The sequence below is a fragment of the Dipodomys ordii genome, unplaced genomic scaffold (genome assembly GCF_000151885.1).
Source record: "Dipodomys ordii isolate 6190 unplaced genomic scaffold, Dord_2.0 Scaffold75, whole genome shotgun sequence".
NCBI lineage: Eukaryota > Metazoa > Chordata > Mammalia > Rodentia > Heteromyidae > Dipodomys > Dipodomys ordii.
The window spans coordinates 3,983,192-4,005,701 of record NW_012267291.1 but is presented as its reverse complement, the minus strand read 5'-3'; the positions used below and the strand labels follow the sequence as shown (position 1 = coordinate 4,005,701).

Here is a 22,510-nt window from a genome sequence, read left to right as displayed (position 1 = left end):
GCTTGAACTCTGGGCCTGGGCGCTGTCTCCCAGCTCTTCAGCTCAAGGCGAGCGCTCTACCACTTAAGCTATAGCACCACTTCCGGTTTTTCTGGTGGTTATTGGAGATAGGAGTCTCACGGTCTCTTCTGCCCGGGCTGACTTTGAACCGCGATCCTCAGATCTCAGCCTCCTGAGTAGCTAGGATTACAGGTGTGAGTCACCAGCGCCCGGCTAACATTTTAATTCCGTATTGTGGTGCAACCAAGCTTTTTAGTGATCCAAGTAATAAAGTGAGAAATTATCAGAGACTTTAGAGAGGAATAAAATATGTGCTAAGGGGGAAATATAAGCTGAGTCAAACAAGATGTAAACATTTCCACCGAGCCATTTCCCATGTCATGGTGGAAAAGAGAGAGAGAATTCAGCTGCTTATCTAATTAAACTAAGATAGATGGAGGCACCTAGCATGAGGACACATGGATTTATTTTCCTATTTATGCAGTTCTAGGCACACTTGGTGGGCAAGCACTGATTGACAACTAAGTGGCCCTCTTTGGCCCTGCCCCAGTATGAGGCTCTTACTGTCAATCATAGCATTGCCTATCTTCACTACTTTATAGACCCCAACCTCAGAGTTTGCAGAACTTAGTTTGCAGACTAAGTCTAACGCAGGATATTCACACATGGGTCCTCAACAACTCACTAACAGAGATGCTGTATTAGTGACATTAAATAAAATAGTTATTCATGCAGCAACAGATGGGGGATAAGAAGAAATCTATCAGATGGAGCAATCAGGAGTTGCTTCTTATAAATCAAGAAGAAGTCTTCAATCCCAACACTTCCTCTACCCCCAGAGCAGATGAATCTCTGCACTTGATTTCCAGGGCTTGTAGAAGATGGGCAACGCATTAGCAGTGAGACACTCCTATCTTGCTTTTGGTTAGGGTAGTAGTCCTTCACTAAAGTCATGTATGGAAAAATGGATTGGCTGCTGGCAAGGCCTGGAGGAAGTAATGCTGGGAGAGGTCCCAGGACAGACGCCTGCAGGAGGTGCCGTGTCCCAGGCATTCCAACAGACGCCGTCTCTCACCAATGTTTGCACAAATCAGCCAGGGAAATCAAGGCAGAGTGGCCAGGAAGGCAAGGGCTGGGGGAGCCAGGCGAGGAGGCGTTTAGAGAAGGAAGTCTCTGGCAGACCAAATTGAGATGGCTCCACGGGGAGTTCGGCAGCCGGGCTGAGTTGTAGAAGGCAAAACATCACGCCCACTTTGACCAAAGCCTGAATCGTGCATGTTCAGGGCAAAGAAGGAAGGAGGAAATGAAAACTTCTGCATTGTTCGAGAACCAGAGCACCACGCACAGTCACAACTTCCCTTAAGAAAGCCTGTCTCAGACTTGGAGGTGTGGTACAAGGTGTGGTAGAGGACCAGCCTTGAGTGAAATAGCCAAGCAAGCGTGTGAGGCGTGGAATTCAATCCCCGCGTGGAGTTCAATCCCCAGTCATGGTACATACATGCGCGCGTGTGTGTGCACATACACACATACATACAAAGAAATCCTGTCTCTTACCAGAAGCTAGACTACTCGAATGGGCCAGGGACATCTTTCAGGGCTTGCACATGGCTGGTGTTTAAGTAACAACTTTATTACTTGACTGAATTTTTAACAGAAAAGAAATACTTCCTTTAAATTTTAGGTGTACCCTGCATCTCCCACTCCCCATCCCAAAGATGCTTCTAGAAGGTCTAGGTGGATAACAGAAACTTAGTGTGGGCTTTTATTTATTTATTTTTAACCAAAAGGTCAAATTTCCATTATGCGATTATTTTGTGCACGTGTGATGAATCTTTTCAATGCTTATCTTAGAGCGCTGGGGAGGGAGAGGGGAAAAAACGCCATCCCTGCCAGCCTGTTGGATTGGGTCAATCACAGCTCAGTGAAATCTTTCAGGCACATAATTTATCTTTTCTTTGGCCTAGGGGGTAAATGCTCCATTTGTTCATGAATTCTTGCCTTGTTTTAATTATGCCATGCTCTGAATGTAGTTTTCTAAGGCACAAAAATAAGACTGTGGTTGTTTGTTATGTTTCCCCAGAATGAAGTAGAGGTTCGCTCTCTTTCTTCACATTCACAGTTCTGTGGCTTTGTGGTTGAAATTCCAATCCAGCCAGGAGGAGGGTCCAGTGATGTGGGGGAAGGGCTGTGTGTGTGGGGGGGGGAGTGGGAAACAAGGGAAGGGACAGCTGACATGGAACAGCCCTGGCATAATTTACTCTAAGAATTCTGAATCGATACATTGACACCCATCTATGCATGCTGAGGTCTTCCCTCCAAGAAAGCCATTGATTAGAAAACTCCATTGACATTCCCTTCTGAGGCCCACATTCCCCCAAGATCCCAGAGGACAATGCGTGTCTTCCAATCACAGATGTATCTAAGGCGTCTGAAGAGAAACTTTCACAAATCTGAAATCTAACTTTTCCCCCTTAACACTCCTTGCACACTTACGAGTTGAATACTCACATGTTCCCAGGCTGCAAGAGAAATGGCAAAGTCATCACTTACATAAATAAATGTCTTACACACACCTAATGCAGAGTGGACATTCATAGTCAAAATGGAAATTTGCAGTGTCACCTTGCATGGTCAGGGCAGCCTGGCACTGGTGGCTCATGCCTGTCACCCTAGCTACGTAGGAGCAGCTGAGATTTGAAGATTGCAATTTGAAGCCAATCCGAGAAGGAAAGTCTGTGAGACTTTTATCTCCAATGAACTACCAAAAAGCTGGAAGTTTAGCTGTGGCTCAAGTGGTAGAATGCCAGCCTTGTGTGTAAGGCTCAGGGATAGTACCCAGGCCCTGAGTTCAAGTCCCAGGGACAGGTATGAAGAAGAAGGAGCAGGAGAAGTAGAAGGAGAAAGAGAAGAAGGAGAAGGAGAAAAAGGAGGAGGAAGAAGAGGAGGAGGAGGTGGCGGCGGCAGAGGAAACAGTAGCAGATATGCTACTCATCTCATAAACAGTTTGGCGGAGGAAACAGTAGCAGATATTCTACTCATCTCATAAACAGTTCAATCTTTTCTTCACTAGGAAAGAATTGGCTTTGGTCTAGCAAAGAAACAAATATTTATTAAGAAATCAAAATCACCACATCCAAATGTCTTCAGAGGCCCATCAGTAATGAAAATTCAATAGGACTTTTTCAAGGAATTCCACAGATACTTCTGCAGACTGAAAACTAGTTTATAGCCCCCAGGGGAGTAGCTTTTGGGGTCCTGGCCTATGGGTTGCTCCTCGGGGCACTGCGGCCAATTCTCCTGGGCTTGTGCCCTCAGAAGAGCGCTCTGCATGGCCATCCCAAGTTTATTCATTTGTCATCTCCCACTGGATATCAAGTCCCAGAAGGGCAGAGACAGTGCCATGCAGCAACGTGGCCATGTATGCCTGGCACTTTTCACATTTGCTAAAGGGCAGGTGCCTGGATGAGTTTCAAGCCTTACAGTTTGAATTGCACCAGCAATAATGCAATCAGCTTCTGGAACTGGTGCAGTTTGGAAAAGAGACATTAGAAGGGGGGAAGTTAAATTTATAAATGGAGTCTCGGGCATCAGCTCTTAGAGACTGATAGAAATAGGTTGTAAGTGCCTGGCCATGGAGCCTCAGTTTCTCCCAAGTTCAGCTGTCTGCTATGTTGAGCTGACGTGTGGCTGTCACAATGTAATTCTTGTTGTCAGCCTGGGTGCATTTAAAGCACAGGTTGACCAACGTTCACTTGCTTTAGGAAAAGTAAGCTAAGAATAGCCTGGCCTTGCAAGTGCTGGATGAAAGAGTTATTAGCACCCTGTTAATGTCTCATGACATTATTATTAGGACAAAGGTATCGGGTGCCAGTTTGGAGACACAACCATACCCTAAGGAGCACAGCCCATCCGATCCTTTGCCTCCTAAATCAGGAGCATTTAACTTTATTCTTACAATTTAATAAATAGTGTTATTGCTAAGTCTTCTAAAACAAGGGAACATTGCCTTCAAATGCAACTTTTATTTCCTCTATATTCCAGGAGTTCTTTTCCTGCGTAGAACACAAGCTCTCATGGTTAATGCTTCTCACTGTAACAGTAACAAATAATAATAATAAATAATATTAGCTGCCTTTCTTTGCCCAGGAAACAAAACAATGGATTCAAGATATCTCCCTTAAAAAATCTACTTTTTACACAAGTCTTGTTCTAACTTGTTGGAAATTGATTTGTATACAAACCATTCTGTGCAGGTCTGTCTCTTCCCCCTCCTATCTCAGTGCAAAAGAGAGCAGAAGATCCACCATCATGGAAACCTGTCCAGCCAAGCCTATACCCATTCTCTATGCAAGAGATTTGAGATGGGCAGGGTATGGGCCTTTTTAAGGAACAACTTTCTCTTTCTCTTTCTTCTTCTTCTTCTTCTTTTTTTTTTTTTGCCAGTCCTGGGGCTTGAACTGTGCAATGTCCCTGAGCCTCTCTGCGTTCAAGGCTAGTGCTCTACCACTTGAGCCACAGAGCCACTTCTGGCTTTTTCTGTGTGTGTGTGGTACTGAGGATTCAAACCCAGGGCTTCAGCATGCTAGGCAAGCACTCTTCCACTAAGCCACATTCCCAGCCCAGTGTTCCACTTTCTGTCCAGACCCCACTGATCCTACCCATGCAGGCTGCACACAGCTCAGCCTTTGATTAGGTGGGAGAACTGATTTCCTCTGCATGTAACCCCTCTCCTCTTTTACATGCAATAGAAATAGCAGCTGTTTCTGTTCTTCTTGGAGATGTTTCTGCCGGGGGGACCTGGAGGAGAGGCTGAGCTGCTTGTGCTATTTGTTCTAGAGGGACAGTCTGCTTGATAGCTAAGGTGCTTGTACGCCTATGGGGGCACTGGGTGCAGCCACTGGGGTTGGACAGACACCTAGGGCGCAGCCACTGGGGATGGACGGACACCCAGGGCACAGCCACTGGGGATGGATAGACACAGACACCCAGGGTGCAGCTGCTGGGGATGGACAGACACCCAGGGCGCATCCGCTGCAGTTGGACAGACACCCAGGGTGCAGCTGCTGGGGATGGACGGACACCCAGGGCGCAGCGCGCTGGGGATGGACGGACACTCACCTCGGTGGCAGGGCGGCTGTCCGCGGGCCCTGGTGGCCCGGCCGTCTCCCCGGCCGTCTCCCCGCGCTCTGCCCTCTTGGCTGCTCCTTGGTGGCCGCCTGGCGCCGTGTCCCCTCCCTTGTCCAGTGTGAAGAACTTGTGGAAGACGCTGGCGTCCAGGGGCTTGGCGGGGGCCCCGGCCTCGGGCTGGGGCGGGCGTGGCGCCGGCGAGCAGGTGGCAGGGGCGGTCTGGTCCCCGGCCGGGGGCTGCCCTGGGGTTTTATCTGCCCCGAGCCCGGGCACAGCTGGCCCCGGAAGTGCCATGTGCTCACTCGGGCCTTTGTCCGCGGGGGCCCGGCCCGCGCTGACATCCAGCCCGGCGGCTGCAGCCGATGAATCCCAGCCTTGGTCCCCGGGACGCCCTGGTACCGGCCGGGAGAGCATCAAGAAAAAACGCGATTTAGCAGCTGGTGCCTGGGGCTTGGCCGCCTGCCCGAGATTCTTTCCGCCGGCCCCGGCCACAGCGTCCACCTCCTGGGCCTCGCGGGGAGAGGCAGCCGCTTTGTCCTCCCGAATGCCGATGCCCAAGTCCACTGCAACACAAGCACAGACAGAGGCCAGTCACCAGGCCGGGGAACCCCAGGGCCACAGCGGACCCCAGGGCGCGCTGCGCCCAGCGCACAAGCCAGGGCGACAGCTTCCCGGTTCTGATCTTCTTGGGAGAGGTGGTAAGGGGGGAGACACGGTCCCCAAAAGCCACTTGGCTGCCAGACCCTGTCCTAAACCCGAAACCACAACGGGAGGGCTAAGAGAGCAACCACAGCTTCGGTGCTTCAGTGTGAGAGCATTAGCCTGGCAGATAAATCGTCCTGGGGTTGCTCATCAGGGCCACTCCTGGGACTTTTGCTAAACTTATCATTGCCTCACTTACTTGTGCTTGGATTCACAAGCCAAATCTGTTTGTGTTTTTTTTTTAAACACTATAATTTTATTGTTATTATTAAGGTGTTGTACAGAGGGGTTACCATTTCTGTCTGGATTGGCTTTATTTAGAATGTTTAAAATCATAATTATAAAGGTGATGTTTTCATAACCCTGGTGGCCCCACTGGGTGGTGGCTAACACAGAGGTCCAAACACAGACAAGACCAGTGTCTGGAGATCCAGGAAGTAGGAACCTAATGTGTCATTTGAACTTCTGGATCCAGCCTGAAGGTGAGCTCAAACATGACCCCAAACAGTAATTACCCATCCTCTCCTTATGCTGGTTTAAATGGAGCAGATGTTTAGGGAGTGACCTGGAGAGAGTCTCAGAGAACTGGTCAGTACCTGTCTCTAGTAGAGTCAGTAGGTATGAACTCCCCCAGGGAATGCCTCTAGATTCTTCTACCCAGTCTAACAAGTATTTAGGAAGGAGGGGAAGGAGCAGAGAGATAAATACAGGAAAGGGACTGTGTGGAAATAAGACTCATTTACCAACATTTTGTCTTATCAGTAGAAACATCCACATGGAAAGAGAGACCGTAGCCACCTGACACTGTAGTCAAAGCAGATCAACTGAGTGCTAAAACAAATGCACACCCAGGCCTGCAAAGAGCACTATGTGAGGAGAGCAGACTCCTCCAATCTGTGTGAGGAAGCTTTGCAGTTCTGTCTGAAAGACTCTTACAAAGATGATGATGGTTAGCTGGGTATTGGCATTCACGCTGTAATCTTAGCTACTCAGGAGGCTAAGATCTGAGATCGAGGTTGGAAATCAGCCCAAAGAGAAAAGTCCATGAGATTTTTTTTTTAATCTCTAAAAAAACCACCAAAAGGCTGAAAGTGAAGCTGTGGCTCCAGTGGTAGAATGCTAACCTTAAGTGTAAAAGCTCAGGGACAGTCCCTGGCCCTGAGTTCAAGCCCTAGGACAAGCACAAAAAGAAAAAAGAAAAAACAAAATCAGAAAGAAAAAAAGAAGATAATCAAGCTAGCATGTGAAGCCCTGAATCCAAGCCCTGGTACCAACCAGTACACATATGTGCACATGTATGTGCATATGTACACATATATACACACACACAGACTGCAGTGACATAATTAAAAATTTTTTTTGTCGGTCATGGGGCTTGAATTCTGGGCCTGGGCACTGTCCTCAGCTCTTCAGCTCAAGGCTAGTGCTCTACCACTTGAGCCATAGCGCCACTTCTGGTTTTCTGGTGGCTTATTGAAGATAAGAGTCTCACGGCCTTTCCTGCCCAGACTGGCTTTGAACCACAATCCTCGGATCTCAGCCTCCTGATTTGCTAGGATTACAGGCATGAGCCACCAGCGTCTGGTGACATAATTTTTTTTAAAATAGTGTAGTGTATTGGCTATTGATCTCTCACTGTGAGTAATTTATCAATTGAACGTTATCCTAAGTATGCCTGCACAGGAGCCAGCCCAGTACAGAGAGGCTTTGTACTGTCTACAATTTCTGGTAGCCCTTAGGCTACCATGGACGAGGGAAGGCCACTGGCAGAGATCCCAGGGCAGAGCCTTGCAAGCACTTAGCAAAGATGGCAGACACAGCCATCCTGCGGTCGTTTCCGGCTAAGATCTTATTATCTGAATCCTCCCACTTCTGAAGGCTAAGAGGGAAGCAGAAATGGCTCATCATGATCTTATCTGCAAACAGGACATCCACTTAGGAAAATGTTCCTCACAGCCCTACTTCCTATGTAACTGGCTTGTGTGTTGGTATCCTGGCCTGCAGGATAAAGGATGACTCCCCATTGCAAAGAAAAATCGTGCACCGGGTTGGGAAGGTGGCTTAGTGGTAGAGTGCTTGCCTTGTATGCATAAGGCCCTGGGTTCAATTCCTCAGCACCACATAAGTAAAAATATGCTGGATGTGGCTCAAGTGGTAGAATGCTAGCCTTGAGCTGAAGAGCTAAGGGACAGCATTCAGGACCCATGACTGACAAGAAACAAAACAAAAATCGTGTACCTTGCCAGAATGACAGGACTTTGGAGGATCATGTGGATTCATGCGTATGAGCATCTCAAGATCAGGGCCATTGTAAGATCAAGATCTGACAATGCTACGACAGTTCGTGGAAGATGAAGGGAAGAAGTTCTTCAAAAGAGAGTTTTCTTTGACTATCAAAGGGTTGGGAAGAGCCCTTGGGAAAACCAGGGAGGCCACCCAAAGCTTTCCAGGAGGACCCATGACCGGAGTCAAGTGACACTTCAAACAGCTGTGGCTTTCTGTGTTGTGCAGATGAATTTGTTGTTTTTAAAGTCCGGGAGTCAGGATCCTCATGGCTTGGAGGGAGAGGCTAGATTTGAACATTTCACTGAATGATCACATTTCATGGTTGTCATTTCAATACCAAAAGCAAACACAAAAAAAGCCAGGATGGTTTGGCCAAGAAATTCTAGCCTGAATGAAAGAGTGGTTTTAGGGGCGTTTTGGAGGAATTCTGATTACCAGCTGGGTCTGGACACTTAGCAATGAAAACACTGGGTGCCGAAGGAATGTGAACAGAAGGTAAGAGCTAACCCTGTGCTGTCCAGAGAACACCTCCTAAACTAAAGGCAGCTGTGGTCATCAGTCATTGTGGGGTAAAACTGTGACATGCCCTCCTCTTCACTCATGCCTCCAAAATCCTGGTGATCACCACGTTAATTCAGGTGTAAAACTAGCAGTTGCTCCAATAGGAGCACATATTATCCCTCAAAGACACATCTGATACCTGATTTTCTCTTGGGTTTGTATTCCTCAATTGGATATGAATATGCATGTAGCCTATGAGGGCTACCAGAAGTGACTGATCTCTCGTAATGTTTTTCCTTCTCTGCCTCTCAAACCAGATGTGGCTTATCAAACGGCACATACAAATGTGTACAGATGTAGAGGCCAGGCAGGCATATATGAAGGATTTTTTTTTTTTTTTTTGTCAGTCATGGGGCCTGAACTCAGGTCCTGGTTGCTGTCCTTCAGCATTCCAGCTCAAGGCTAGCACTCTACCATTGAGCCACCTTCCCAGCCCCAGGATTTTTAAATAATCCTAAAATCAGGCTGTCATTGAAGTAGCTCCTTGTCTGCCCTGGGATTCCTACAGCAAGTCACACCTGGAGCTGCGTGAAGACATTGCGTGAAGACTGCCACACACTGTTCTCTCTGTCCTCACACTTGGTGGCACTAGAATCTCCCAGAGGGCTGCAGAGGCTGGAGCTGGCCCGAGTCCTTGCAGGGGTGGTGAGGCCTAGTCGGGCACAAGAAGCCTGAGAAATCATGTGTACAACATGCATGAGACATGTCCACTTCAATGCTTCCTGTCCACTGCCCATGGCCATCTGCCTGTACTGGTAACTTTGTATAACCCCCAAAAGATGTTAAAAATATCCAGAGGGAGCCAGGCGCTCATGCCTGTAATCTCAGCTACTCAGGATGCTGAGATTTGAGGATCTCAATTCCAAGTCAGCCTGGGCAGGAAAGTCAATGAGACTCTTTATCTCAACTTAACTCTCTATCTCTAAAAAGCAGGAGAGGAGCTGTGGCTCAAGTGATAGAACACAAAACTTCAGGGGCAGCACCCAGACCCAAATTCAAGCCCCAGGACTGGCAAACACACACACACACACACACACAAACACACACACACGCACGCACGCACGCACGCACGTGTGGGCGCGCACACACACACACACACAAATCCAGATGGCCTTTGGCAGAGAGAAAGGCTCCCCCATCCCATCACAGGCTTGGTTCTTATCTCTGGGTTTTGACAACAATACAGGCAGGTGAACAGGGCCCTCAGGGACTTCTTTCCTAGTTTTGCAAACAGTTTTGTTTCTTCTTTAAAGAATAAACAGGTGCTGTGATGCACCTGGAGGCTGGGGCAAGGAGGGACCTGAGTTCAAGGCTAGCCTGAAGAATAGAACAAAGCCCCTCCCCCCCCGCAAAAACAACAAAAAAACCCTAATACAAACATCAAGAACATAGCCCTGCAGTCAAACGTGGAGCAACTGGGCAGCAGTGTCCGGAGCCTTTGCACTCTGTCAGGGAGTGCTGATTTCTAGCATTGTTCGTGAGCTCAAGTGTCAACCAACACCGGTGAAGGCGGCCACTTTCATATCAGTAGTTGGGCTTTGATCAAGTATCAACTTTCAATTTGACTAAAATAACTCCACTTACACATATTTACTTTTTTTGTGTGTGCAAGTCCTGGGGCTTGAACTCAGGGCCTGGTCTCTGTCCTTGAGCTTTTATGCTCAAGGATAGTGGCTCTGGAGCCCACAGCTTCACTTTCAGGTAAGAGTCCCACAGACATTCCTGCCTGGGCTGGCTTTGAACTGTGATCTTCAGGTCTCAGCCTCCTGAGTAAGATTATAGGCCTGAGCCACCAGTGTCTGGCTCATATTTACTTTTTAAGAACGCAAACCAGGCATTTCCTCCTTTTAGGAAACATCGAATAGATACCAGAGGAAGATATCAATTTTAGAAACTTCTCATCCACGCAAGCAGAGGCATTGTTCGGTTGCTGAGAAACCATGAGTCTACAGATCAATCCTGTCAGCCTCTGCCATCCCTAAGAGAGAGGACCGAGCAATTGTTTTATCTCAAGAGGCTCATGCGGCTCATGCTCCAGCAGGCAATCAAAGCAAGAGAAAAATGGGGCACTTAAGGCACAAAATGAAGGTTTAGGCGTAAATACTCAGATGGGGAAAATCTGGCCAGAGGCTCCACAAGGAAGAGCCACCAAGGGTGGGCAGGGGGGACGGACCCTGGCTGGTGCTGGCCCTGACTGGGGACTGGCCTGGTGCTGGCCCTGACTCCTCTCACCTCGCTCACGCTGAGAAGGGCTGTCGTTGAGCTCCCTCTCAGAAGCTTGGACTACCAGATTCCTTGCGGAGGTGACGCAGAGAGCGAGCGGCAGTGCTGGGATCCGCAGCCAGGCTGGGCAGACTCCCACCATCAAGGGCACTGCTGTCTCAGAGAAACGCACATCTTGTCTTTCAGTTCTGAAGGTCGCCAGTGAAAACCAGGCTGCTTTTAGAAGCTCTAGAGGAAAACTCTTCTTCCTCAACTTCTCCAGCACCCAGAGGTCACCTGCACTCCTTGGCTTGTGGGTCCTCTGCCTCCAAGTTCAAGGCAGCTGCAGAGCCTCTTTAGATATGTCCATCTGTCTGTCTGTCTGTCCATCCGTCTGTCTGTCTCTCTGTCATCTGCTCCCATTAGATCTTCTTTTCCTGCTGTGTCCTCTCTCCTCACTCCTTGTAAGGATCCTGGGGGTTGTGCTGGCGCGCTTGGTAATCCCAGATGGCCTCTCCCTCACAAGGCCCTTCATCTCAAGTCCAGAGTGTGCTCCCGCCGGGTACGGTGACACGGTGGTCACAGGCCGATGTCATCCTAGCAGAAGGGACATTGCTCCTGTCCTGCAGGCCCTGCCTCTCATGCCCTGGGGCCTCACCAGTGGACACCGGGAGAGCCAGTGTGCTCCCTGGGGTGGAAGCTGTCTGCGGAGGTGCTGACTGAGGGACCGATGGCTGCTTCTGGGTTTGGGGAGCAGGACACGGGCACAGCACACCCACAGACACTCAGCATGCCTGTGATAGTACAAGGGCACAAATGGGGTTCTCTGAGCACCTCCTTACTGAGACCTTACTTCTCCCCTGCCCCCCCTTTTTGGTGCCAATACTGGGGCTTGAACCCAGGTCTTGACACTGTCCCGTAGCTGTTTCCCCTCTAGGCTAGCACTCTATCTCTTGAGCCACAGCTCTACTTTTGTTTTCTTCTTCTTTTTTGTTGGTAAGTTAGATAAGAGTCTCACGGCCTTTCCTGTGCAGGCTGGCTTTGAACCACAACCCTCAGATAACAGCTTCCTGGTAGCCAGCATTACAGATGTGAGCCAGTGGTGCCTGGCTGCCCAGTCCTTTCTGGCCCACACCTGCCTCTTCCAGCCTGGCTCCAGGGTGGAGGTCTGTGTGAGGGTGCAGAGACTGGCGACCTTTCTCCGCAGCATGGTTTCCCGGAAGCACCGTTCTGTTATCCACGAACAAAATGTGCATGGCATCGCATGGGCATGGTGCTCGCACCGCTTGGTGTGAATCCGTGGCATGCCTCTCCTCAGGGAGTGACTTTTGTGACAAAGTAAACTTGAAAATGTGTCTCCTGAGGTGACTGAAATCGTCTGCTGCCTTGGGCTTTCTCGCTTTGCTTTTTTTTTCAGGTGACAAAGGGGAGCCATGGCTGTCATTCGCAGGTCTTACCGGATGGAGGATTGGCCAGTCCCTGGGGGCTGTGGCATCTCTGTGGCTAACACCTGATTAAATGGGGGGCATTGCAGTCTCCTTCCAGGATGAGGGGTTGCATCTGGCCCTGAGGGGGTACAGTCCCTGCCTTCCTGTTCTGTCCCTCCAACTGTGTCATCGTGGGTCACTCGGCCACAGGAGAGCTCGCCTTCCTCCACTCTTCACCAGGGTCTACAGGTGGACAGCCCCACAAGGAGCCCCCCAACCCCGTACCCAGCAGAAGGGGACAAGCTCCACTGCGGGGCAGGGTCCATCCTGATCTCAGTCAGTGTCAGCAACGTGTCCCATGAGGCCACCGTGTAACACGGCCAGCGCCTGGAGATCCAGGACTCTAAGCTAGACTCCAAACTCTCTGAAGTGTTCCTGGGGCTTTCCTCTCAGCTCATGCAGACTCCCCTGTTCTTCATGCAGACAAGATGGGCACTGTTACAAGCTGAACCAGGTCCTAATTCCTGGGAGTGGGGCTTTATTTGGGAATAATCACGTGAGGTCCTAAGGAGGACCCTAGCATGTGTGTGTGTGTGTGTGTGTGTGTGTGTGTGTGCGCGCGCGCGCGCACATGTGTAGGGCATGAGGACCCGGAGCAGACCTCCCTGGGGAGAAGAGGGCCACTCCCAAGTGTGGACAGAAAGCAGGTCCTCCCTCCCCACCTCAGGGGGAGCCAGCCCTGCCACATCTGGATTCGGAGCCTGTGGCTCTAGTGTTGTGAGCCAATCAGCTTCTGTGGTTTACAGTGTCAGGGAACAAATAGAGAGCTTCCCAGATGAGCCCGCGGTGGCTTGGCCCTTCCCCTCTGCCTGTCCCTGTCCCAGGCTCTGAGCCCCCCCCCCCCCGGCTCAGCCCAGCGGGGTCGCTACCTTCATCGTAGTGCTGAACTGTGTGAGTAGACAGGATCACTCCAACGCCGTTTTGATCACAGTCCCCATCCCATGTGACCTGCAACAGAACCAGTGGCGTTACCCGGCAGGCCTGGGGAAAGAACTCAAGGCTACATGGGTGCCACTGGAAATTCAACCGAACTAAAAGGCTATGTTTCTGGGAACCACCCAGCTTGCTATCTTACCTCAGAATGCGCACAGCACCCACGCCTGGGCTGGCCTCTGTCATCGCCCAGGGGACCTGAAGCGGAGGGGATGGGCACAGCCACAGCAGGCCCTGCCCCCCTCCCGTGGAACAGCTGGGATGCGGGGGATGGAAGCGGGCATGGTGTGAAGCAAGAATTTCCTGTGCTGAACTTCCTCCACAGCTGTGTGGGCTGAACCTCACCCAGATGTCTCTCACACACGCAAAACCATCATCCACGCCCCAAGTCCACATACTTGCCAAGTGCAGCAAGTTTATTGGGGTATGGATATGGGTGTGTGCACATTGCATGCAAGCACATACATGCATGCAGATGTGTGCATGGGTGTACTCACATATAATAGGTGCACATGCACACACATGCATGTATGAGCATACATGTATATGCATGCCTGCAAATTTGCATGCATGTACATATGTGTGCACATTTGCACATGTGTGCATGTGTAATGTGCATGTGTGTGTACACACGTGCTTCTGTTCAATACTCCATCTTTGTGTTCGTGATCTTTATCTAGGTTTAAGGCACTACCTGAATTATTATTATTATCATTGTCAGTTGTAGGTCTTGAACTCTGGCCCTGGGTACTGTCCCTCAGCTCTTTAGTTCAAGATGAGCACTCTACCACTTGATCCACAGCCTCATTTCCAGTTTTCTGGTGGTTCACTGGGGATAAGAGTCTCATAGACTTTACTGTCCCAGGCTGGCTTTGAACTGCAATCCTCAGATCTCAGTCTCCTGAATAGCTAAGATTACAGGAGTGAGCCACCGGCACCCAGCTTCTTTTTCTTTTAGAACTAGACAATGTTTGAAAATAGAGCGATTTTATGAATGCTGTTTCCAATTCTAAGTGACAAACGAGGCGTGTTTGTTGGCTGCTGCCAGAGCCCGTCAGGCAGCCCTGGGCCTCCATTTCTCCATGGCAGAGCCTCCTGGTATACTCTGCCTCTTTCTGCCTGGCTCCTGGGGACTGCTCTGGGGGTCATCTGGGGACCTTGCTCTTGGCCACAGGCTGTGCTATCTGTTGGTCTCAGGTGGACTTAGCAGCAGCAAAGCATCCAGGAAAGGCTAGCTTGCAGAGTTGAGGTCCACCGTGCAGGCCTTTGCATTGGAGTTCTGCAATTCCTTCTCTCCTGAGCAGGGTCCTCTGCTGAGTGACCCGCACCAGCCCTTGTGCCCTCCTTCTGCAGGACTTCCATGTCTGCACTTATCCACGTCTTCAGCTGAGTGGATGGTGGCAGACCTGGTTTCTGCTTTCTGGATGTAGGAGCTCCAAGAGGTGTCTGGATGGCTTTGGCCTCGTTCTTCTGGGGACAGAACCCAGGGCCTTGTGCTCTGCCAGGGCCACACCCTGAGCCATGGCCTTGCTCCGAGGGTAGTCTTCCTTCAGCCAGACTGCGTTCTACCAGCCAGGACGTGAGCATCTGCCCTCGCTTCCCCACAGATGGAGTTTCATTGGTCTACAGGGCAGCTCAGGCCCCACAGGGTGGGAGGTTCCCAGGGGCCCCCCACGTCAGCTGAGATCTCCAGTCACTGATGAGAACCTGGGGTTCTCATTCTTGACACGATGAACATTTGGGGCAGTGAAGTCTTTTCCCACAGGGGCCTCCTGTGTGTTCAGAAGCAGCCCTGGCGTCTGTGCGCTCCATGTCAGAGCCGGTTCCCCTGCGCCCACTCCACATACCCTCAGGAGCGGCGATGGGTGAAATCTACCACCAGATCACTCCTGAGGGCAGGCTTCAGATCATCTTCTGGGGATGACTTCTGGAGACCATCTCTACAATGTCTGCTTTCGGGCCAGGCCAGCCTCAGGCCTGCGTTTTTAGTTAGCTCCTTAGATTATGTCAGAGGTCTTGTTTTTGTTTTTGGTGCTGGTCCTGGGGCTTGAACTCAGGGCCCGTGCACTGTTCCTGAGCTCTTTTTGCTCAAGGCTAGTGCTCTACCACTTAAGCCTACCTCCAGCTTTTTTGGGTAGTTAATTGGAAATAAGGGTCTTACGGACTTTCCTGCCTTGGCTGGCTTTGAACACTGCAATCCTCAGATGTCAGCCTCCTGAGTAGCTAGGATTACACGCATGAGCCATGATCACAGGCGTGAGCCACCGGCAACTGGTTGGGTCCAACTGTTTTATCAAGCCACAGTGACATCAGCCCCCACCCCCACGCCTTCCTCTGTGTGAGCGGTGAGCAGACCCTGACCTCTCTTCCTCTGGCTCTACCCATTAGCAGTGTCCCAGTGACCCCATCTCCTCTACCTTGTGAATGTGAGTGTCGGCTTCTGATTCATTCTCCTGCTCTTCAACTCTTTGTGGCACACTCATTTGGTTACCCATTGTTCCTGTAATAGAGACAAGGAGGGAAAGAAATCAAAACCCAACCCAAAGTGTCACAGTCACGGTGGAAGCTACGATGCACAGCCCGCCCCCCGCCCCGCCCCCATATCCAGGTTAGAGCACATTGCTTAGATTGGTTATAGGAAGGCAGATGTGTGCTCTTAGCCCCTCCCCTGCCATAGAAGGTCAAGGTAGCCTAATTTCCCGCTGCATATCGTGGCTGGTAGAAAATATTTATCATCATTCAAATGAACAGTTTGTTAGTTTTATTTTGTGGTGTGTGTGCTGGTACTGGCGCTGGAACTCAGGGCCTGGTGCTCTTGCTTGTTTTCTTCTTGTGCTGTGCCACTTGAGCTATTTCTTCACTTCTGGCATTTTGCTGGTTAATTGGAGATTAGTGACTATCTGCCAGGGCTGGCGTCACACTGTGATCCTCAGATCTCAGGCTTTTGAGACGCTAGGATTATAGGCACGAGTTACCAGCACTTGACTGTGTTTATAAACGTTCTCAATTTCTATTATCAAACACTTAAGGTAGCTTCTCAGACACAGGGCGGAGGGGACGGAAAGATGGGGAATCCAGTCTGTCCTTTGCAGATGTTACTTAGAATCAGGTCACACCACTTTCACCAACAATTATGCAGTACTTGTGAAATCCTTCCTGTCCATTCAACAATTTTTTTTTAAAGAGCAGGATTTATATGGAACAAAAGCAAGGGGTTACTGCCACCTCTTGGTAGACAGGTGTAACTACAACATAGATGATTTCGTTGGGTCTGCCAGCTGTGTTGAAAGGGGCGTTTTGATGGTTGGCAATTAAACCTCAGCTCACACTTGAAAGAGACTGGCACATCTTCCAATGCCCACAACATACTGCAACCAATAGAGCAATAAGGGCAAACCTTGGCTGATAGGTCTGGAGAACTCAACGCAGCAGCCCACCTCCAATCTGAGGATAAGGTAATTTTTCAAGATAACCTTGTTTAACTGAGAAAAAAAAACTAATTTTTGTGGTTGAATGTGGTGGCTCACACCTGCAATCCTAACCCAGGAAGGCTAAGATCAGGAAAATCATGGTTCGAGGCTAGCTTAGGTAAAAAGTATACAAGATCCCTTCTCAACCAATAAAAAGCTGGGTACAAGTTGGGCATTGCTGGCTTGCGTCTATAATTCTAGCTACTCAGAAAGCTGAGATTTGGAAGATCATGGCCCAAAGACAGTCTGAGCAGAAAAGTCTGAGATACTCCATCTCTAAACTTGCCAGCGAAAAGCAAGGATGGAGGCATGGTTCACGTGGTAGAGTGGCAGCCACGCAAATAAGCAAGTGCAAGGTCCTGAGTTCAAACCCTGGTACCACTAAGTTAAAAACAAATCAGAACTAGGTGCAGTAGTATATGTTTGTCATCCAGGCTGTGGAGGGACGCACACACCGGAGACTCATAGTCCTTGCCAGCCCTGATGAAAGCAAGACACTAATGGGAAAAATGGAAGAAAATGAAAAGGACTGGTGGTGTGGTATAAGTGGTAGAGCACCTGCCTATTAAGTGTGAAGGCCTAAATTCAAACCCTGTATTACAAAATGAAAGGTAAAAAGAAAATTGCCAGCCTTTATTTTAGCCTCCTTTTCCTAAATTAATGGAGGGAGGGAGGGAGGGAGGGAGGGAGGGAGAGAGAGAGAGAGAGAGAGAGAGAGAGAGAGAGAGAGAGAGAGAGACCTAGGACTTGAATTTAGGATCTGGGTGCTGTCTCTGAATTTTTTCACTTAAGGCTAGTGGTCTACCACTCAAGCTTTTTGGTAGTTAATTGGAGAGTCTCACAGACTTTCCTGTTAGGACTGACTTTGAACCATTATCCTTATGTCTCAGCCTACTGAGTATTTATTTAGTATTTAGTGTGAGCCACTGGTGCCTGGCTGGCATTAGTTTTGCTTTCAAAATCTTATTTGGCATTAAACACACTGTTACCTAGTGGTAAAGGTTTAAGTCCCTTCCCTCCCTCCTCTGTTGTAGTTTTGCTATTGCAGTCTGAGCAGATCAACATACATTCTGTGTGAGGCAATGGGGAATCCATTTTTTCACCCTCTCTTCTGCTGTATAAATCATGCCACAGTTTTCTTTGGTATTTGCATGGAACCCAGGAGCACATAGAATATAAGATATCTATTGCATGCCTGTCTTACCATAAGAAATTAAAAGTACAGGAGCATCGTGTGATCTAGGGTAGAGATGAAAAATCGGCCACTGATAATTGCACTCACTCAAAGGTGTGGTGTGAGTCGGTGAATAATGCTAGCTATTCCCAATACTATTTATTTCTCTTAGGAATGTGTGGTCTCATGAGCTCTATCCTCTGATTGGTGTGTGAGCGTGTCAGTCTGGCTGTTGCCCTAGCAACTGTCTCTTTGACACCAGTTGACAGGTAACAGCAGGCCCTCCTCTGAGAGCCTGAGCACACAGTGTGGAGAATCTGAAACTTCTCTGCCAGCAGGCAGCCAAGTGACTGCTGGGTGGAAGGGACAGGCCAAGGAAGGGCAGGATGGTGACAGAATGAGTCACCGAGTCAACAGAAACACCTTCGATCAATGCATCGGAATGTGGACAGGTGATGAGCGTGTGCACCACCCAGCCGAGGGCAAAGCCACCAGGGCGATGTGGGCACCCAGGCACAGCCAGCCCCCTGCTCCAGCCCTGGAGGACACGTCGTATGTGGATGACAACGGACTCGCTCTGCGGGCCCTGTCCCCACCCAGCTCCGTGTCAGCCTCAGGGCGCCAGGCACAGAAGAGCAGGCTGCTGATGGCACCCGGCGTGCCAGGGGCAGAAATGCTGCCCCTCATGGTGCTGATCACCCCCTGGGCCCTGGGATGGGACTCCAGGAGTCCCAGGGGAAGGGCTGGCACTGTGTCTTGATGATGTGTATGTCATTGTTGCCTAAGCAGATGTGCAGCTCACTCTTTTATTCTGAGCTATGAGCAGATCACAGGAAATGGTGTTCCCTCTGCACCTGTGGGGCAGGGATGGGCACAGAGTCCTCCCTCAGGGGGCAGGCCAGGTACAGTGTGAGGCGGGACATGGGTGCTTCCCCCCTGTCTACCCTCATCCTGCCCTGGCCCTAGCTGCTGCTTGTATCATCCTCCGCTGTCCCGAAGCCCCCCGATCCCTGATTCCACAGAGGAACCTGAGGCTTGGTGGGCGGTGTCTCCCTTCCCCTGATCCCGTGAGGGTGTACCTTGTTTTCCTTGCTCCCCATTTCTAGATGGAATTATTTAAAAAGCAGCAGTCAAACCGTGGGGAGATGGAGCTCGGATTTGAACCCAGGTCCCTGGGATTCAGCACTGATCTTATGTACTTTATGGCTACCCATTCTGTGCCATTCCCTTTGCCAAAATCGAGGGACTCAGAAGTCTCAAATCAAACCACAGCAGGAGCTAAGAGTCTCATCCTCCCTTCCTGGGGTCTGGTCTCCCTGGGTAGCCGTTATCCTTGACTAGCTGGGACAGAGGGCCTTTTAGAACCACTGCTTCCTAAAACACAGTCCCCTTTCCTCAAAAGAATATTCTCTGGAGGCTGGGCGTGGTGGTAACGCTAGCACTGAGGAAGCAGAGGCACGAGGATCAGGAGTTTGAAGCCAGCCTGTGCCACACAGAGAGACCCAGGCTCCAAAGAATAAAGAAACAACGTGCCGGTCAGACCTGTTCCCCAGGGGCTGAGCACTCTTCGCCAGGAGGAATCTGCTGCGACATAGGACATCGGTTTGTCCTGCTTCTCCCACTTAAACGATGGGAGCAGACCCTCTCCTGGCTTTTATGTAGGAAGAGCTATGTGCTGCTGCAGGACCCAGGCTAAGATGAGATCAAACTTAACTCTGCAGTTAGTCTCCTTTTTACTGCAGGGATTGGCATTTGTCTCTTGTGTGAGCTGTTGCTGGGGTTTGAACTTCAGGCCTTCACTTGCTTAGCTGGCTGCCTTGCTCAGCTGGTACTGTTTGGGCCACAGCTCCAGCCCAGCTGGTTATTTATTTGGAAGATGGGAAGGTCACAGACTTTGCTGCCTGGGCTGGCTTAGAACTTCAATCCTCCAGATCTCAGCCTCCTGAATGGCTGGGATTACAGGGGTGAGTCACCAGCACATGGCTCGCAATCCATGTCTTACCCTTACTTTCTCATTTAGAAATCTGCCTTAAAATAGAACTTGACGACTGGGATTTGGGGTGTCCCTTTGATTTGGGGGGCCTTTGCACCCCCTTTTCCCATCCTGCCTGGATCCTATAGCCTCCTTTCTAGAAACCGGAACCAGCTCTCTGCCTCCCCTACCCAGCCTCATTCTTGATTGTGAGCTCGTAAGATGATGACAAGGAGGAAACCACAGCTGAAGTGACTTAGCACCGAGGGTTCATTCAAGGGTGTCCTCTGAGCCCTTTGGTTTCAGTGCTGTTACTGGGCTCACAGAGGCCCAGGGGGTGAAGGAGTCGGCGGAAGGGGTGGGGGCTGCAGCTGGGGAGGGGGCTGAGAGAGGAGGGACTTGTGCTCTGGCTCCTGAGTCCCCACCCTCTCCCAGGGTGGTGTTTCTGAGGCCGAGCAGCTGAGATCTGAACCCAGCCCCTGCCTCTTGGATGGAAGCATCCAGTCCTCTTCCCTGTCCCCCACACCCCGCACTTTAGGGACCCACTCAGAGTCTGCCTGGCTACAGGATGGATGACCACAGGGGTCCCCAGCTCCTCACCTTCACCATTAGTTCTCCTCCCCACCTAACACCTGCAACAAGGCTCCGCGGTTCCAGGCTGGTAGGAGCGGGTCATGTCTGGTTCTCTGACTCTGTACCCAGCCCTGTCCGATGAGCACTCCCGGGGGAACTGAGACTTCTGGGAAGTGCCATCTTTGAGATGGTGAAACTGAGGCCTGCCCCCCAACTCAAGGCCACAGTGGGTGTCAGAGCTCGAGTCAAGCTGAACTCTGGCCCCAGCCTCTCTATCCCAACCCCTTCCTCCCCAGCCCCTCCAGCCGAGCCTGGACAGTCTGAAGCAGTTACCTGGTGGCGTGTCTTCGGCGCCCCGGCGTTCCTGCAGCTGCTCTTGCTCTGAGTCCTGTGACTGCAGCTGCTGTGGCCAGTGCTGGGCTGTGAGCTGAGCCCAGCTCCTGCCTGTGCTTCCTTGTCCAGGAGCGCTGAATACACACAGCAGGGCAAACAGCCTGGGTGGAGCCGCCCCCTCCCTGGCCAGCCCGGTGGAGGCCAAGTCTTCCTGGGTGGAGCCGCCCCCTCCCTGGCCAGCCTGGTGGAGGCCAAGTCTTCCTGGAGTCAGCTGTGCTGGCCCCCCCATAAAACAGAACCCCTGAATTCCCTCACATCCCCGCCTCCCGACGCCCCAGGCATTCTAGCTGGAGCCCCTCACCCTCCCAAGGAGGCCCGAGGCGGCCAGGTGCACCTGGGTCCTTGGTCCCTTCCCCTCGTTCCCGCACTCGCCATCAGAGCAGGGAGAACGCGTTCGGTGAGACTAGCCTGCCTCCCTTTCACCTCCATTCCATGCAGAGGAGCCCAGCACCGCCATATCTGGACACCTGGTTCCAAGGAGATAATATCTAACCACTGTGACACCCAGTGTCTCCTGCCCCGGGACCAAACTCCACCTTCCTACAGGCCTAAATTTCAGACAGGCTACTGAGCTCCTTTTAATTCCAGCAACGATATTGGTTAAAGCATCTTATACGAGCATGTACAGTGCAGTTTAAACACGGGTTAAACTATGGCGAAAGAAGAGAGGGAACCTGAGGAATGGGGGGCGGGAACGGTCGAGAACAGGACGGAAACTAAATGTGTGTTGATTTCCAGCGTTGCTACTATAAGCGTCACAGATTTGACTCTGAGCTTCCTAACAGCCAATGCAAGAGAAGAGCAAGGTGAGTCCCAGTGCTCCACGCTCTGAGGGATCCTCCAGAGGAATGCAAACCCGTAATTATGGTGGCTTCGGGCAACAACACGCCAAGCCTCCATCACGAGCACTTGGCCAGCATGGAAACAGGTGAGTGTCCCTTGCTTTCATCCTGCTCAGCCGCCTGTGTGGACCACCCCTGGCACCGTGTGCTGGGGGCCTCGTGTGTTCTGTGGGAAGGAATGTCACTAACTCCCTTGCTCCCATCAGATTTATGCACAGCCCAAGCTCAGGTGAATGAATTCCAGGATGGTGAAGAAACCCAGAACCTGGGTGAAGGTAGCAGGGAGGGTGGTCTGGTGTGCCCACGTACAGACACGGGGTGTTCACAGCCACACCCCATACTTGGGTCTCCTCCTAATCATCTGCCTTGTGCGCTCCACCCCTCTGCCAACATTGACGGTGTTTGCACTGGTCAGCACCGTTATCAGCTGCGATCTGGGAGTCTGGAGGGCGCTGGTCGCCCAGTGGGGAAGGCACTGGAAATCTCCCAGCAACCTTTTCCAGGCCAGTCCCCAGCTACCCCTGCGTGCACTGTCCTCTGCCATGGAGATCGCTGGCTCCTGTCCTCTGAGCTGGTGTCAGCTGTGGGAGTCACCTGGACAGTGGCGTGGTCACAGTGGCCTGGCATCAGGCACCGCTGTAGTAAGATGTCACCCTGCTCCAGAGTCAGTGAGCCCAGCCCCGCTTTTCCTTGTCTGTGTCCACTCACTGCTGGGTATTTCCTGTGCTTTATAATCCTGCCATGTATCAGCAGTCCACTGGAGACCGATGTCTTTCCCCAGTGCAAGC

General features: G+C 50.9%; 1 protein-coding gene across 1 annotated transcript in view; it reads right to left on the bottom strand.

Annotated features, from left to right (window-relative positions):
* Bcas1 (breast carcinoma amplified sequence 1) overlaps positions 1-15,793 on the bottom strand; it is a 46,485-nt gene extending 30,692 nt beyond the window's left edge. Inside the window, exons 1-3 of the mRNA XM_013024297.1 lie at positions 15,716-15,793; positions 13,235-13,313; positions 5,119-5,690 (exon numbers count right to left, since the gene is read on the bottom strand). Coding sequence (XP_012879751.1) covers positions 5,119-5,690; positions 13,235-13,313; positions 15,716-15,793 — 729 coding nt within the window. The remainder of the gene's footprint in view (positions 1-5,118; positions 5,691-13,234; positions 13,314-15,715) is intronic.
* Between the last annotated feature and the right edge of the window lie 6,717 nt (positions 15,794-22,510).